The sequence below is a fragment of the Hydra vulgaris genome, chromosome 08 (genome assembly GCF_038396675.1).
Source record: "Hydra vulgaris chromosome 08, alternate assembly HydraT2T_AEP".
Lineage (NCBI taxonomy): Eukaryota > Metazoa > Cnidaria > Hydrozoa > Anthoathecata > Hydridae > Hydra > Hydra vulgaris.
The window spans coordinates 7,894,290-7,912,558 of record NC_088927.1 but is presented as its reverse complement, the minus strand read 5'-3'; the positions used below and the strand labels follow the sequence as shown (position 1 = coordinate 7,912,558).

Here is an 18,269-nt window from a genome sequence, read left to right as displayed (position 1 = left end):
AGGGAGGCGGTCTTGAACATCCACAAGTAACTTAATGTCTGTTTTAACATACGGGGACCAGGCAAATAATGTATAATAATAATATTATATAATTATATGTATATATATATATATATATATATATATATATATATATATATATATATATATATATATATATATATATATATATATATATATATATATATATATATGTATAATATATTATGACTTTAGTCTTTCAAAAAAACTTAATTATCATCATCAAGATATTACAAAAAAATCTATAATTGGTAAAACATTTTGAGGTGTTTGTCAACGAAGGTTTAAATAAAATTAAATAAAATAAAACTAAAATTAAAACACAGTGAGTTTAACAATCAGAAATATTTGACTCCTAGCAAATCAAGAACCGAAAATGCTGAGTTAACTGAAAAGGAGTTATTAGATACTGTGCGTTCATTAAAATTAAACCAAGCACAAAGATTTCATAATGTAAGCAGTAATATTAATTAAATGTTTTTTCTATGTTAAAAAAATTCTTTTGCATATATTTAATCTTTCGTTTAAACAAGGATTCTTTCCAAATAACTTTTAAGCAAATTGCAAAATCTATTCTATTATTACTATTTGTAATAATAGAGTAGATCTATTATTACTGTATGATGTAATCTGTAACAATAGATCTCCAATCTGGAAATGATACTAATATTTCTAACTTTGGATCATTCTCTTTTATTTCAATCCTTCCTTGCTTCTCAAAAATACAAGAAGGCATTATGTATAACAAATTATACTCATTGTTAGAAAAATTTCTTTATAACAAACGAATTGACTTCAAAACAAGGCACTCTAATGATCATGCAATTCTTCATCTCATTCAGATTATTTTTCAAGGTTTTGACAAAAACAAGTTCACTTTAGGTGTTTTCATAAATCTTTGTAAGGTGTTGGACACTGTTGATCATAGTTTTTTAATAAAAAATTTGAAAACTACGGAATCAAAAATATAAACATAGCTTGGTTTCAAAGCTACTTATCTTACAGAAAACAATATATTTCATTCATGAATGAAAAAACTGACAATATGACAGTTACTTGCGGCGTTCCTCAAGGATCTACATTGTTTTTTTTTTTTTGTTTTTTATACATTTTCACAACTGCGTTAGCCTTTTTCAAACGCGTCTGACCTGGTAATTAATATTTACTTGAGGGGACATTTTTTTCAAGCGCAGTTTATGTTCAAACAACTATATAAACAACATATATCGATCAACTGATAATAACTTTCTTTTATAATGGAAAAAATTTATAAAATTGATCAGTTTAAATTAGAAGTAGCTACCACGTGGTTAAAAAAACTGCAACTGCCAACTTCAGGCACAAAGGATGTACTTCTAAATTGAATTAAAAAGTTTAATCGATATCCGAATTCGCTTAACAAAATTAAGAGCAGGGCTGATCGAAAGTTCGAATTTGAATGCAGTTTAGATCCAGTTGGTTCAAGTGGTTTATGTTGCCACGTTTTATGTTTACTTTTGTTTTTACAACATTACACATCTACAAAAGAAAAAGTACTTGAGTTTACTTGTACACAAACACTTCAAAAACGGCACAAAAGAATTGCGAAAGGTTCTATTCCTATGGTGCCTCTTAAAGACATTAGAGCAAAATCAGCAAAAAAAAAAATAAAAAAAAGCACTATTGTATGTTCTGCTGTTGACCCTCACGCTTCATACTTTAAACGTGATGTTTCTAACATATCTTGTGTACTAAAGGAAAAACTCAAAAATGAGAAACCTGTAACTGAAAATTTTTATTCAGTTTATTCTAAATATGATAGTCGTAGAAAATCTTCTTTAGGAGAGCATTTAACTTTTATCTTTGAAAAAAAAGCAATTTGCCTTGCTGATCATGATTATACCAAAGCAATTTTATTTGATAAAACAATATTATCTGACGATACAATAAAGTTACAGAGAATTAACACGATAATAACAAGTTTCAACAATTCTGCTTCAAATATACAAATTAGTATTGCAGGCTCTGAAGAAATTTTGACACAAGATATTTTACCTATTGAAGTAATAAAGTGTACTTATACTAAAAAAGATAATAATAAATATAACACTAAGTATAAAGAACAGGATAAAGAAACAATTACTAATTAACCCAAAAGCAAAAGTTTATATAGACATAAGACTTTTAAACTCATCAAAACCACAGGTAGCCAATTATATAGATGTAACTCAAAATACTGAGGAGTGGTATCAGTTACGTAGATTTAAAATTACTGGAACTCAATTGCCTCTTTTACTTGGACTTCAGGGAAAAAATAAATTTATGGAATGCTAGAGTACTGTAAAAACTGGTAAAAAGGAAGATGACAAACTTTTAGCCATTAAAAATATTAAAAGAGGAGTTAAGTTTGAAAAACCGCTATTTTTTATTTTGAAAAAGTTTCTCAATCAAAAACAATTAAATGTGGTTTCTTTACACACCCTACAAAAATACGCCACGGAGCAAGCCCAGATGCTCTTGCTGCTGTTGGCTTCCTTTTAGAAGTTAAAACAAGGGCAGAGACATGTGATGGACCCCTTCAATCACTAGATCAATTTCCAAATTATTATATACAATGTCAATTGCTGATGCTGATTTTGTATTTTATTATCTTATCATCCAGAGTCCGAGAGTGGGATATTTTTTTAAATTGAAATAAATAATCTACTAATTAATATATTATTAGACATTTTTGACAATATTTTATCAGATCCAAAATATTTAGAATAGAACTATTATGAAAACAAAGAACTTTGCTTGCTTGGAGAAAAATTGCTCGCCAAAGAACTAAACTTTGAAAACCTGAAACCGGTTCAAAATATTGTCAAGAAATACACAAAATCAATTGTTTTATTAAACTTTGAAGAGGATAATGACTTCGCAATTCAAACATAATATATTTTCACTTATAACTATATTTCTTTTTTTTAAAATATTTTTTATCAATTATCTAATTTATTCTTTGACCTATAGGAGTTAACGTTATATTTGTAATATATCACAACATTCGCCAAGTTGATCCTAGTAAAGCCATTTGATTTAAAGGCCAGGCATTGTTTAAGACTTTCCAATTACGTACTCTCTTAATATAACGGGTGAGGACAAAAAAATGAGACTGCGTTCAATTTAAATTTGCATTTACTAATACCATTAGCTGTATATATATTTTGTATGTATTTTATTGCAAATTTATTCTAGTTTTAAATAAAAAAAATAATTAGAATTCAACGATTTAAAATGAAAATAAACAAATTTTAGCAAGAGCTTCTCCGTGAACCTATGAATGGATTTTACATGGACAATAAGCAAAATGGTAAATATTACACTTATTGTCATTTTAAAGTAGAAAAAATACCAAAAGCAACCATATACCGTATAATTTAAAGCGCAGAAAATGGAATCGGAACTTAAAGAGTTAAAGGAAGTGGTCGAGTTGCAAAAAAAAAAGACAAAAAAGAACATTACTTTTTCTGTAATTTCAGAGTCTGAAATAGAGCCTGGATAAATGTAACTGAAAAAAAGGCCCAATCCATGAGGGGATATTTCAATAAAGGCTTTCCATGTATGAGTGTTTTTGTTGTGAGAAAACATTAAACTACTCAAATCAAAATTAGAAGCATGTTGAAATTTGAATTCAGTGTCATCTATAACAGTATCAGTTAATCCATTGCCAGTTTTTACAAATATATCCGGCATTTTCTTTAGAAGAAAACTACCATCAACTTTTAAATCTATTTCGTTAAAAATGGTAGCACAAAAAATTACCCAACCACTGAAAATTCTATGTACAGTTGTATAAGACTTTTCAAGCAAAAATGACATAAATTTTAAATCTAGTCCATGACGACACACAGTCAGAACACTAAAGGGCTGTGTTTCATTAATAACAGTTTTTTCACCTGTATTTGGACAATTTGGGATATGGTGTAAGATGTAAATAAGGTTGAACACATTCAAAAAGCATATCAAAATTTTCCTTTGATACCCAACATAAATATCGAAATGTTTGTTTCTTAAATTTAATATTTTCATAGGTGAATTGTTTTGTTCTGCAATTAACTATGCTACCAGAGAGATACATAACTTCAACTTCAAACTCTTGAATTTTTACACTTTGCACAAGTATTTTATTTTCAAACTTGGTTATGAAATTGCCTTCTTCTTTGATAGCAGTTTGCAATGATTCGATTGTTTTTAGGGATTTTTCAAGTTGTTTTTTCAACTCAATTTTTGAACATTCTCTAGTTTTTTTAACAGTTTGTTTAGAACGAACTTCCATGGGTCGTCTATTTTTAAAACTGTTTATATTTTGAACTATTGATAAAGCAGTTTTACATCTTCTTGCAGCATTTTTAAATACTAACAATTTCTTTGCTTTATTTGTTGTCGAAACTGCGCTAATATAGGTTTTTTTTGAATTTATAACTCTATTTTTAAGCTTTTCCAACTGATCTGCAGGAACAATAATATCTGGTAAATGGTTGGTGTTATCTCTAGTGTTCCTACTCCAATGGGCAGAATATATATGTCCTTTTTTCCAATTCATTCCAGAAGTTTTTAAAAAGCTTCATGTAGGGTTTCTGAGTATTTTCACATCTCGGCAATCGATAAGCTTTTATATGATTTTCCTCATTATTTTTAGATCTAAAGTTGTTGAAACACAAATACAAGCTGCAATACCACATCATAATTTAGAAAATAATAAGACTAAAAAAACAACGAGTTCAACATTTAAACGAGTTCAACATTTAAATCCCCACCACGTCCCTGGTAGTACCGCGCTCAACTTGTTTCTCCGCGCAGCGGTCTTGTTCGTCAAGGTTCATGTTTCGGAGTTATAGAGTTGAGAGAGGGTTATAACCACTATTAAGTAGCCTCCTCATCTGTAGTGGCTTTATCGGCCTTGAGGAGGTGAATAACAAAAAAAAAAAAAAAAAAAAAAAAAAAAAAAATATTGCGCTTTAAAAAAATGTCTCATCAAGTTAATACAGTCGTCCCCCGGTTAACGAACTTAATTCGGAGTACGAACTAGTTCGTTATCCGAAAAGTTCGTTAACCGAAACGCGTTTTCCCATAGGCCGCCATTAAAAAAATTTTAATTGGTGGATTTTGCCGAAATAATGGGGGAAAAAATTCAAAAAATTGTCCAACTTGATAAATAAAATAGGCAAAGGTGAAATGATTGAAACCTGAGATTTATGCACTTTTAAAAATTGAAACAAATTGAAATTGTGCATGAAAATTGCTTGTCAAAGTTTTAGAAAAAACTAAAAATTGAACATGAACATTGCTTATCAAAAAATGAAAATTCAACAAGAAAATTGCTTGTCAAATTTTTACCAAAAAATTGAGAATTGAACTTGAAAAATGCTTGTCAAAATTTTACGAAAAAATTAAAAATTGAACATGAAAAATCCTTGTCAAATTTTTTACCAAAAAATTGAAAATTGAACTTGAAAGAAAAATCAACAAGAAAATTTCTTGTCAAATTTTTACAAAAAAAAAATGAAAACTCAGTCGGAATCATCCGCCAAGTCAATTGCAGCAGCCCTCTTCTGAGCAGTTCCAGATGGCCCAGCAGCTGCAGATGGCCCAGCAGTGAAAAACTTGTCAATGGTCGTTTGTTTTTCCCTGGCTTTGAGCATGGCGCGGAAATGCTTGACCCCAACAGCTTCAACATGGTCAAGAGCTTGCTCCACCTCAAACTTCTTGGGATGGTGGGCCATTAAAAATTCTTGGACTTTGTCCCAGTGGATGAAAAGATTTTTGATGTCAGCTGACTTAATGGGTTCCTCCTCCTCAGCAGTCTCTCCAGTTGCTTCAGCTAGTTCAGCAGCCAACTCCCTCAGGTCCTCCACACTCAGGTCGTCAGTGTTCTCTTGAACAAGGGCAGTCAAATCGTTGGCATCCACTTCCATGTTGAGGTTCCTGGCAGTTGCCACAATGTCAGCAAAGATGGCGTCTTCGTCCTCATCTTCCTCTCCTGGTCCTGGTGCAGATTGGCAGGCAGCTGGATACAGGGGCCTCCAAGCAGTGTTTAGGGTTTTTTGAGTGACCTTCTTCCAGGCTTTGGTGATGAGAACGATGCACTCCTTGATGTTGAAGCTTTCCTTCCAAAACTTGGTGACAGACATTGAGTCAAGTTCCAGCTGGCACCTGTTAAACAGCAGGTTAAAGAGCAGTTAAAAAATTTGTTTTGTTGTCAATTTAAAAAAATTCAACAGAAAAAAAAATTCAAAATTCTCACCTTTCAAACAGCAGGTCAAAGAGCAGCTTTGTGTAGAGCTTCTTGAAGTTAGCAATGACCAGTTGATCCATGGGTTGGAGGATAGAGGTGGTGTTGGGAGGCAGGAACTCAATCTTAAAAGAGAAGAAAAAAATTGTTTAAAAAATTAAGAATTTCTTTTGTTTTCATTTTCAAAAAATTGAACAGAAACATTTTTTCAAAATTTAAAAAAAAAAAAAAAAGGCAAACTCACTCTGATCCAACTGTTGCCTGGTAGCAGAGAGTCACCAGGAGGGTGACCAGGGGCATTATCCAAGAGCAGAAGGGCCTTCTCCTCAATGCTGTTCTCAGAAAAAAAAGCCTTGACCTCAGGAGCAAAGACTTCATTGAGCCAATCCTTGAAAACGACTCTGGTGACCCAGGCCTTCTTGTTGGACCTCCAAAAAACAGGCAGGGTGGACTTGTCAAAATTCTTCCCAAATGCCCTTGGAGTCTCTGACTTGTAGACCAGCAGTGGCTTGATCTTGCAAAGGCCAGTGGCATTGCCACAGAGAAGAAAGGTCAGCCTGTCCTTCATGATCTTCTTTCCTGGCAGCTTGTTCTGTTCCTGGGTGATGTAGGAGCGGCTGGGCATTTTCTTCCAGAACAGACCAGTCTCATCAGCATTAAAGACTTGATTGGCAGTGTAGCCACCTTCATCCATGATTTCTTGAAAGGTCTCCTTGAACTTGTCAGCATCTGGCTGGTTGGCACTCCCAGCCATCTTCACATTCTTGATGCCAGTCCTTTTCACAAAGCGGTGGAACCACCCATGGCTAGCTGTGTAAAAAAAGAACAAAAAATGGTTAAAATTTTGTAAATTTTCTTTGCGACGAATCAAAATTTTTAACATGTAAGTCTATGGGAAATGTCAATTCAGTTAACCAACCGCGGCGGGAACGAATCGAACGAATCCCCATAGACTCACGTGTTAAACTGCAACTCGGTTAACGAACCGCGGAAAAAAAAATTCGAAAAGGGGTTTTAGGGGTTAGAAAAAATTAAAAAAAAAAAATCACAAGACTAGGGGGTTTTAGGGGTAAAAAAATAGGGGTAAAATTAACAAATTCATCACTAGACTAACCTGCAAATCCTTTGGGTTTCTTTCCTTGGTTGCCTTCCTCCTCATCAGCCTCATCAAAAGGTTCAGGTTCCGAGTCTTCAGCTTCTTCTTCTCCAGGGTAATCCTTCATGAGTTCTTCAAAGATCTTCCTTGCTTTCATGCAAATGTGCTCACCAGACACAGGATCCCCTCTCATCTGCATGTCCTCAATCCAGAGGATCAGGAGCTGCTCCATTTCATCCATGACTGGGTGCCTTTGCTTTTTGCTGACAATTTTTGTGGATCCTTTTGTAGCAGTTTGAGCAGCAGCCAAGATTTTTTCCTTCGAGCTGATGATGGTGCCAATGGTTGATTTATTCACACCAAACTCCTTAGCCAGGTCACTTTGCTTTTCACCTTTTTGCACTCTTTGAATGATTGTCTTTTTCTCTTCAAGAGTGAAAACTTTTCTGCTTTTTTTCGCAGGGTTCGACATTTTGAAAAATCGCAAAATCGAAAAAATCGCAAGTGGGAAAAAAACCTAGAAAAAAGCACAAAAATGCATGAAAAATATTAGTGAAACAAGAAAAGAAAAAAATGAAACAACAAAAGCACACCCAGCACAACCATTCACCTCCCAGGCTTCCATGACACTCACAAAACTGAGGGGGAAATGCTGGACGGCGCGCCCGACCTTCACGCGCGTGTGCACGCCATTTGGCGGTCCCGGTTCGTTAACCGAGTTCCGGTTCGTTAACCGGGGGAGGATTTTGGGCAAACTTTCGGTTCGTTAACCGAAAGTTCGCTAACAGGGGGGTTCGTTAACCGGGGGACGACTGTATCTGACTAGTTACCAGATCTGACGCGGTTTGAAAAAGGCTAATATAAGTTACAATTTTTTTCACATCGTAATATAAGCAAAATATACTTCCATTACAAAAGATTTAATATAACCAAATACTGCTAAATTATATCTAACAAAAAAGAAAAAATAACACTCAGTTAAAAAAGAAGAAAATTTTGAAAAAAATAATAATTTTTAAAAATCATTTTTAGACATATATAAATCCAACTTTTCTCTCGTTGTAGATTATTTTAGTTCAAATTTTGATTTATCATGTGAACTAGAACAACTCTATGTAACTATCTATATTAAGATTTAACTACAAAATTTTTAAGTTTTGACTTATAAATATATTGTCAGGATAAGTAATTAAGGTGTATTTCGGAATTAATTTGTTATATAAATAGGGACCGCGATAAAAGAGAGTAATTTGAGAGTTTTTTTTTTTTTTTTGGGGTATGATAAAGTTGCACTAGTGTTAAACTTATTTGTAATTGAATGAAAAAAGTTATCTGTAAATTGTGAAGGAACTTATCCCATTCTAAATTTTTGCTTAAATAGTATTTAGCATAAATTGCATAGATATTACTATGATAAATTTTTAGCGCTTTTATTTCTTTTAATAGAGGTTTAGCATGTGTATGATATGTTTTTATGATATATTATTCTAGAAGCATGTTTCTGCCGTCGATAAAGAGACAGAAAGAAGAAGAGAATAAAATTTTGTCTTGTGTGTGCTTCCCCAAGCAACGTTGGGGTATTTAAGATGGCAATGTATAAACGAAAAGTAAAGGATTTTTAAGGTCTTTTGTGATAAAAACGGTCTAGCTTTAAAAAGTAAACCAAGATTTTTAGATGTTTGATTGTTGATGGTCTTTATTTGGGCTGTCCATGAAACATTTTTGACAATAACCACTCCAAGAAATTTAGTCGTTCGGGTTCTTTCAATATTGTTGAATTCGATACTTAGAGAGAGAAGAATTGATGAAAGTGCCTTTTTTTGTTGCTTTGAATGAAATAGAATGTATTTAGTTTTTTGTACTTTTATTGATAACTTATTAGCACTGAACCATGTTTTAAGTTTTTGACTTTGTCAAAATGGTCGTCGATAGAAGAAGATGAATAAAACAGATTTGTATCATCTGCAAACATTATGTAATCAAGAGGCTTTAGGAAGGTTAGTAATGTATATAAAGAACAACAAGGAGGCAAGAATTAATCCCTGTAGAACACCACATTTTATTTTTAATAGCTTTGAATTTGAAATATTGTCGATTATGACACATTGTTGCCTACTATTTAAATAACTGGTGAACCATTTAATAGTTTTGTTTTTTATACCATATTTTTTCAATCAGAATTTTATGGTTGACAGTATTACAAGTTTTTGTAAGATCAATAAAGATTCCCAGTACAAACTGTCCTTTATCAAAAGATGAACTGATGTTGTCCATGAGGTCTATGATTGCATGTTCCGTTGAATGATTCGTTAGAAAACCGTACTGACATTCACTTAAAATTTTTTCTTTTAAATATTTATAGAGTTTATTGTAGATTATTCGTTCAAGAAACTTGAAGAGTACTAGAAGAATTGAGATGGGTCTATAATTAGTTAGTGATGCCGTGTCTCCAGTTTTATATATTGGTAAAATTTTCGCTATCTTTAATTTTTTCTTAGACAATTCCTGTTCGAATTGATGAATTGAAAATATTAAAAAGAGGATCTTATATAAAAGGTAAGATATCTATTTCTACATTGCTGGAAATATCATTGATGTCTGGAGCTTTGTTTTAGAGATGTTGTTACTTCTTCGAATTCCTCGAATTTCTAACTTTCTTGATCATTCATGAAAATGATCCTCGATCATTTTCATGTTTGTTTATAGATTGTGAGATTTTTTTGATTTCTATTTTTTAAATACTTGTTATATAATTTTTGTTTTTTCTTAGAGGATTTTTTTTATTCCTTTTGTAATCCATGGACATTTCAAATATTAAATTTTTATTTCTTTTTCTGTAAGTGGAAAGCGCTTATTGAATTGCTCAAGGAAAATGTTTATAAATGTGTTATAGGCTGTGTTTGTAAGGCCTTGGTTGCATTGTACATAAACAGTAGACCAATTTGTTTCCAAAAAAGATTCTTTAAATTCGCAAAGAGAAGACTCGTTAATTTTTCTTTTATATGTTATAATTTTTGCATTGTTTAATAAGGTATTTTGCAAGTAAAATAAAAAATCGGAAAAAGATCTGATACAAAAACTCCTATTTTATGAGATGCATCTAGAAATGAGTTTGCTAGTATATTATCTATGGCAGTAGTTAAATTTGAAGTAACTCGTGTGGGTTTATTTATTAATGGGAGTATACCGTGCTGAAATAAATTATCAAAGAAGGTTTTAGTGTTGGCGTGTTCATTGTATTTTAAACAGTCTATGTTCAAGTCTCCTATGCAAAATAACTTTTTTATTTCACTGTTAGCTTTAACAAAAACTTGATGCAAAAAGTTATGACCATTAAAATTTTCTGACACCCTTCCCTCTGCCCCCGCCTTCCTCCTCAAAAAAAAAAAATATATACATAAGGGAGGTGTAAACTTTGCATGGTGATAACTTTTGTAATTTGTAATATTTTTCTACGAAATTTAAAATCTGTCGATAAATTTAAATTTAGTTTAAGAAAGTTAAGTTAAAAACTTTACTACATCAGTGCCTCCCGTTTGGGCAGGGGAGGGGCAAGCATTTTAGGGCTTTTTTGTTCCCAGGCCTCTGCCTTCTCAAAATTTTGCAAGGCCTCCTCGTTTGTCATAGGTATGAACATACTTAAGTTTGGAGTTTGCGCAATGTGTGAAAGCATTCTATCTGAAACATCAAAAAATCCTGCGGGCGCCCATGGTTACTAGAATCTTTTGTTTTTTGTGAGTAATAATTTCAATTGTAAGAGCCTCACAGTCTGCATCAGAAAATGAAAAGTTATTTCTAATCTTTATTTCTGAATCATTTCGAGTATACACTATAGTTCCTCCTCCTCTGTTTAGAGTTTTACTTTCAAAAGAAGTCATTTTGTAGTTAGAAATATGAAAACTTGTCAGTACACCATGTTTCCGTAAGACAAATCATGCTAAATAAGTAATAACATTCTAAAAGGAAGTTTTTAATTTGTCAGTATTTGTGTTGGTACTTCTTATGTTTATGTGTATGACCGAAAAATCTTCATTACATGATTAAAATTGGGTTTTGAAAGTTTCAATAATCAAATATTCTGTATACCAACATTCATCGTTAAATCTTTTTTTATCCACGTGATAAAAGTTATTAGGTAATATATTATTTGTGGTTTTAAAAGTATCTGAGAATGGGTTTCAAAGTAAATTGATTTGTAAGCCATTATGTCAGTTTAATAACTTTCTAATTACAAAAATTGTGGCTTTACAGTTTGCTGATTTCCTTATTTACCAAATTCTTTAACAAATATTTTATCATATTTAATAATATATTTACGTATTTACCTTCTTTGCGAAATCTTTTAACAACTTCCTATAGCTTTTTCTTTATTTCCAGTGTTTCATTCGCGTAATGTTGGTGATTATTCCTGTATCCTTGAGTTTTTTCGCTAATGTTAAATTTTTATTTTTATTTTGAAAGTCTAATTAATTTTTTTATTTATTTATTTTTCTATATATTTTTTGCCGTATAAAAATATAAATACAACCAATATTTCCAATATACAGATGGCCGGGGCAAGAAGAAGACACAATTTGTCTTATCGCCAAGCCCCGAGATTGATTCCGTAAAAAAGAAATAATTTCGTATAGAGTTTATAAATATTAATAATTAATAATTATTGTTCTTGGAGACTTATCGTCTATTTTCCCGACAAGATGAGCTCTTTTAATAGTTATGTCCGCCAAGATTCCCAGCTTGTTTCTAAATGTATCTCAATCACAATCATTTCAAGGTTTGTTAAGCCGCTCAGTTAATCCGCTAATCCTTAAGTTATTCCGGCGTGAACAATTTTCCAAATCAATAGTTTTATTTTTAAATTGCTAATTTCATTGGCCATCAAACTGTTTAAATGTAATTTATTTAGAAAGGTTTCTTCTTTACTATTCTTACCTTTATATCGTCTTTTTCAATTATTTTATCATTATTTCAACTATATTATCTTTGCTTTGTTTTCCAGTTTCTTAAGTTAATTTGTTATTATTTTTAAATTCGCACACATTATATCAGTAAATATTTTCTCTTGATTTTTTAAAAGTGTGGCGGTTTCATTTAGAACAATTTTTTTTTTTGTTCTTCTAGTTTGGTATTAGGACTACTTTTATTTTTAATTTGTATTAATAATTTAAGCAAAGCCTCTAATATTCTAGATTCTATCTTATTTGTTGATGATACAAATTTATTTTCTTTTTATAGTGATATAACAACATCATTTAAAACAATCAACATTGAACATCTAAAACTAATCGAATGGTTAAATATGAATAAACTTTCAATTAATTTAACTAAAAATAAGTATACTATTTTTCATCGCTTTCATAAAAAAGATAAAATCCCTGTTGCACTTCTAAAACTTATTATTGGAGAATACATAGTAAAAAGAGAATGTTCAATAAAAGTTTTAGGTGTAACTCTTGATAAAAACGTTAGCTGGAAAGACCACACAAACATGATTGAAAATAAAATATCTAAAAATCTCGGATTACTCTATAAAGCAAAACCATACTTAGACCATGTTTAAAACACATATATTACCCAGCAAGCATTCCACGTTGATTTACCGTTGATAAAGTAACGTTGAAAAATACAACGTCGTTTCAACGTCATAGTGATGTAGAAAAATTTTATAGTTGATAAACTAACGTTTATTATTTAACGTTAAAACGACGTGTCTTTTTAGTTTCTGCTTGATATCGAGGCAGATTATTATAAGTTTTTTTAAAAATATTAATGGCTAATCGCCCAGCAAAATGTGCTTTTTTTATTGTATTTTATTCAAGTGTTAATATTTAAAAATTATTCATAACTATATATAATATTTTACTTGAAATAACCTAAGTTTTTTGTTTGCTTACAATTTCATTTTTAATTTTACTTGCAGAAAGTTGCAACGCCTAAATGCAATTTTAATATTATTACAGGGTTCGTACTGTACTTGGAAAACCTAGAAAACTTGTTTATTTTGCCTAAAGTCATGGAAAACCTGGAAAAGTCAAAGAAATTTTTTTTTTTTTTCTTGAGATAGGAAAAGTCAGGAAATTTAGATTGAGAAGTTACTTGTTTTAAAATTGAGCTATTTTTTTTTGTTGTTGGTGGTGCCCATTTACTTTTTCTGAAACATGTTTTTCTTAGCATTCATTCTTAGTCATCCTTAATAATAAGATCTATACTAACATGTATAATAAGATCCATTATAATTTCCAACTTAATTAATAGCTTAGATTTAAAAGTTTTGTTATTCAAAGCATGTACAATTTTAGCATTTCCATAACAGTAGGAAAGCGTAAATCCGGATTTTACGGAACCGTTTCTTCGATCGAATTCTGTGGCACGCTTTTTCAAATTTGCTGAAAAGTTGGATGATATAAACTTGTTTTGCTCTGTTGTTTTTTTTTAGAATATGTATTATCATAGATATTTTTTTAATACTAGAATTATGGAACTTTAAGTTTACATTATTTTATGTAAAATTTTATTTTTTATGAATTTGATTGTTGTTAAAAATTTTCTTGTTTTTTGGACATCAAGTATATATCGAGGGAATGCTGATTCATTTTTCTAATATGTTCTATCACCTTTAAAAACCTTTTTCTTACTACCTGCAAAATTTCATTGAAAAAAAGCATACTCAGATACATAAAAACTCTACTTCAATTAGATAACTGTTTTAAGCTTCAATAATGCGATACACTCGCAGTGAGGAGAAGTCGAATGTACGAGTAATAACAATAATGATGTTGTATATAGGTTATTTAATTGTACTAAATAACCGTAATTTAGTTAGCAATTGGAATGCCATCATATTTACCATTATTTAAATATACCATTTTTTATTTGTAAAAATAAACTTTTTTTCTCCTATCATGGGGCCAAAAGCGAAGTTTGTGTTTTGGTGAATGCAAAAAGTATTTAACTGCTAATTTTGAATTGTCGCAAGTAGGCATCTAATACAGAGTGTAATACAGTTTGTAGAAATGGACATATTTTTTTATTATTTACAAAAATAGTGATTCGTTTCTCAAAACATTTCAACAAGTCACTAAACATTTTAAGATAAAAACATGTAAAACTCATTTTAGGAGTCTCATAAATAAATCATTGAATTGGACTAGAAATTTTAACAGGGCTGAGGACATTAAGCATCTTTTTGAATTTTGCAATAAATCTTTTTTAAGTCATATATCAAATTTGCCTAATACTGTATTATCATCAGGCTTTTCAGATGTTTCATATACCAATATGAATGTTTTATTTCCTTTAACTAGTGCAACATCAACATCTGCAGGTTATAGCAAATAAGACGTAACTAAACATATATTTAGAGAGAGATTAGGCCCTATAAAACAAAAACTAAAAGGTAGGTTATCTTATTTGTCTTCTCGGTTTGCTAACTATTAAAAGCTGAATTAAACAGCATTTCAAATCAAAAAAAGAAAAAATAATTAAAGCTTTAAGGGTAGAAATACCAGATTTGAAAAAACACACACAAAAAAAAATACATTGAGCAGATTCGTCACTTTAAAGCTGACAAAAAAGCTTTGAAATTAAATGAAAAGCATAAGTTAAGGCAACTCAAAATTAAGCATAATGCTGCTGTTTTGACAAGTAACAGGGTAATTGCTAGTTTTATTTTGAGAATGATTGCAAGTTTGGAGAATGCTCCAGATAAAGAAGGAAAGAAATGTAATTATGCCAGAAGATAAAAAAACATATTTATTACAAATAAGAATAAGAATTTATATGTTGTTGTGTAATATACCAACAGGTAACATTCCATATCTTATAAGCAAAATGGGGCATTATATGGTTGTTATTTTTAATAATACCTCTCATCGAAGTACTGTTGAGCAAAGGGCTTGTGAACTTGGCAGTATTTCAGATTTGCAAGCAGCAGAGTGGGCTACAATCTTACTCTTGGGTTTGATGCTACAATACACGAAAGTTTCCACATTAATAGCATTAACTTAATGTTTAAAGATAAATACCTTGTTTTTGCTCTAGATCATTTACCAGGAGGAACAGCATTTAGTTATGAAAATCATATATGCACTTCAACTGATTATATGGCATTTGTTTATTCAGATTTTTACCAAAGTAGCTTTGATGAATGTCGTAACTCGATTATTGAAAATATATCTAACACAATGTCAAACAGAGTTTCAGTCAACCATCTTACTATAAGCAAAGTTTGTGCAACCTGGGGCAAGAATTTGAATGAGCTGAACTGCCATTTGCACCCTCTTGACACAGTTGCAGTTTCATGTCGCTCAGCATCACAGTCTCTTGAGAGTGAGAGTTGTAAATAATTTGGAAATGATTGTAGGGCAGCTAAAATTGTTTTAGCCATGAACAAATTGAGGTTTATAGACGTCAAAGGTGATCCAAAAAGATTTGTAAATTTTTTAGATGAAAACGATCTAGTACGAAGTATTATTTCCTGATATCGTGGAAATTGGCTTCATATTCTTTTTAATACTTGTTTCATTTTTCTGAAGCATTACAATGAGTTTAAACATTTCCTCACTGTTGGAACAGTAAAATGAAAAAGTTGGGCATTTTGTAAAAAAATAAAAGAAATTTGCGTGCTTTGATCGAAAAACTCCTTACTGAGCCTGGAATGAAAAAGTTTTATGTTTTAGCTGAGGATGCAACTTTTGATCATGTTTCGTGTAGTCAGTTAGTGAAAAAAGTTTTAGTAATAATTACAAACTGTAAATCTAATCCAGCTGCTCAGTTTTGCAAAAGAACAGATTTTTTTGGGAATTCTCTTGCCCCTAACAATATAAAATCAATACGTGCTTCATTGCTAACCACTAACACTCGCATAAGCTTCATTGATAACCAGCTTAAAAAAGTGACTTCTACTCGTCTTGATGGTGTGCAAGTTGTCTTGAAGCAACAATATAAAAGGTATTGCTTACTTTTTATTACAGAGACACTAAAGGAGGTAAGAGACGAGACAAAAGGGAGGAAATTGGCAGATATGTCTTATTGATGATGTAAATTTGTTTTTTTAAATGGTTTTTTACTAAAGGAACACTTTTTTTTAATAATTTTTTTTAAACTTTTTTCATATTAAAAATTTAAAAATTAAATTTACCAGCTTCATCCACGTCATCACTGCCATCTGGCACCCAGAGTAAAAACGAAGACCTTCTCATTTAGTTTTTTACTGTGTTTTAGTTTTTGTTTTTAATTTAATTTTTCGAGCACTCCTGCCACGAATCCTGAATCCTTTCCACATCCCTTCTGCCACCTCCTGGTGGCAGAATGAATGTAGTTGTTAACAACTATAAATATACTTATTATCAAGTTTATACAGATTCATTTAGCTGAATCTATATTGATAGGTGTATGTATAATATGTATATGTATATATATATATATATATATATATATATATTTATTAAGTTGATACTTGTATATAATCTTTCTGTATATTAACTTTTTTATATAGTTGAGTTTGATGTTTTTATGAAAAATTTGTGTTTTATATAAATACTATTTATTATTACAAAAAAATAATATTTAAGTTTCAACCCATCCTAACCAAGGTGTGAAAAGTGTAGAGCTTCCGAATAATACCCTCTTGCACCCTTTTCACGCGTTTATCCCTAAAACCTTACTTTCTTTTGAAACTAAAGTGCATGCATTTAGATATGAAAATACAAATTAATAATCTTGATATTAGGTCAGAGGGTGTGCCCGAAGCCAAAAGACCTTCTAGCCCATCAAGCTAAAGTTTCCAAATCATATTTGATGGTACGCTGTTAAAATATGTTAAAAAATACAAACAAAAATTATAAATTTCAATTAAGTAATAATATTTTCTTTTAAAAAATCTACATTTTTCAATATAATAAAGAGATTTGTAGACGTCCCTCTAGCGCCCTTCCTACACCCTTTGTATATACATTTTCCCTTTGTAAGACCTATATTTTGATACAAATTTGTATGTATTAGGATAGGAATTGACCAAATTATGACGTTTTAAGTTAAAAAAACCTCAAATTTGATCACAGTTACTTCAAGAAATCCACATATCAAAAATTCGGTACTCAAAATGCCATAACTTTTTGTAGAATTGTTTAATTTTGATTGAGCACGTATGAATTTTAAATTGTTACAAAAAATTTCGAAAAGGGCATTTACTTAACGTCTAACAAGGGTGGTTAAAATAGTAGGATTCTAGGAATCTGTGTTATCATTTTATAAGTGTATCTAAATAGCTTAATTCTTAAAACTTAATTCAAAACATTAAATCACACGAAGTATAATTTGTCACAAAAATTATTTTTCTTTAAAAAAATGTGGACTTAAGCCCTTTTTGAAAAACCTCTCACATTTTAAACCGTTATAAAAATATTTATAAAAAGAGAAAATTTTAATAGTAAAATTATCTTTATTAAAATCTCAATAAAATACTGCTAAAAAAATAAAAAATTTTGTTTGTTGAAAGTTGAAATAGATAATTAATTTTTTTAAGTTTTTTCAAAACATGTAAAATGTGACTTATGTCCATTTTGAAAAAACGCTCTTCAATTACAACAGTCCAAACCCTAATAAAAGATTTACCTTTAAGTTGGTGTTGGGTTGTCGGTAATCTTTAACACATCCTATCAAAGTTTCATTCTTTTAAATATTTGAATCCTTAATAAAATGATTTAATCTAATATAAAATATATTTCAAGACTTTGAAAAATAGTAAATAGTGGTGTTTAAATTGCTTTTATGAAAGAAGGCGTATGCCACCCCCGCCCCAAACCTAAAAAATTTTTTTTTTTTAAGTTTAAAATTAAAAAATTTTTTAAAAAAATTAAAATTTAAAAAAAAAATTTTTTTTTTTAGATTTGAATTTAA

The 18,269-nt window shown here is 30.5% G+C and overlaps 1 protein-coding gene across 1 annotated transcript; it reads right to left on the bottom strand.

The window, feature by feature from the left end:
- Positions 1–5,233: 5,233 nt before the first annotated feature.
- On the bottom strand, positions 5,234–7,021 carry LOC136084148 (tigger transposable element-derived protein 1-like). The gene is made up of 3 exons (XM_065804289.1): positions 6,519–7,021; positions 6,287–6,399; positions 5,234–6,195 (listed from the first exon to the last, which is right to left on the bottom strand). Exons 1-3 carry the CDS (start codon positions 6,966–6,968, stop codon positions 5,553–5,555), a joined length of 1,206 nt encoding a protein of 401 aa, XP_065660361.1. The 5' UTR covers positions 6,969–7,021; the 3' UTR covers positions 5,234–5,552.
- Between the last annotated feature and the right edge of the window lie 11,248 nt (positions 7,022–18,269).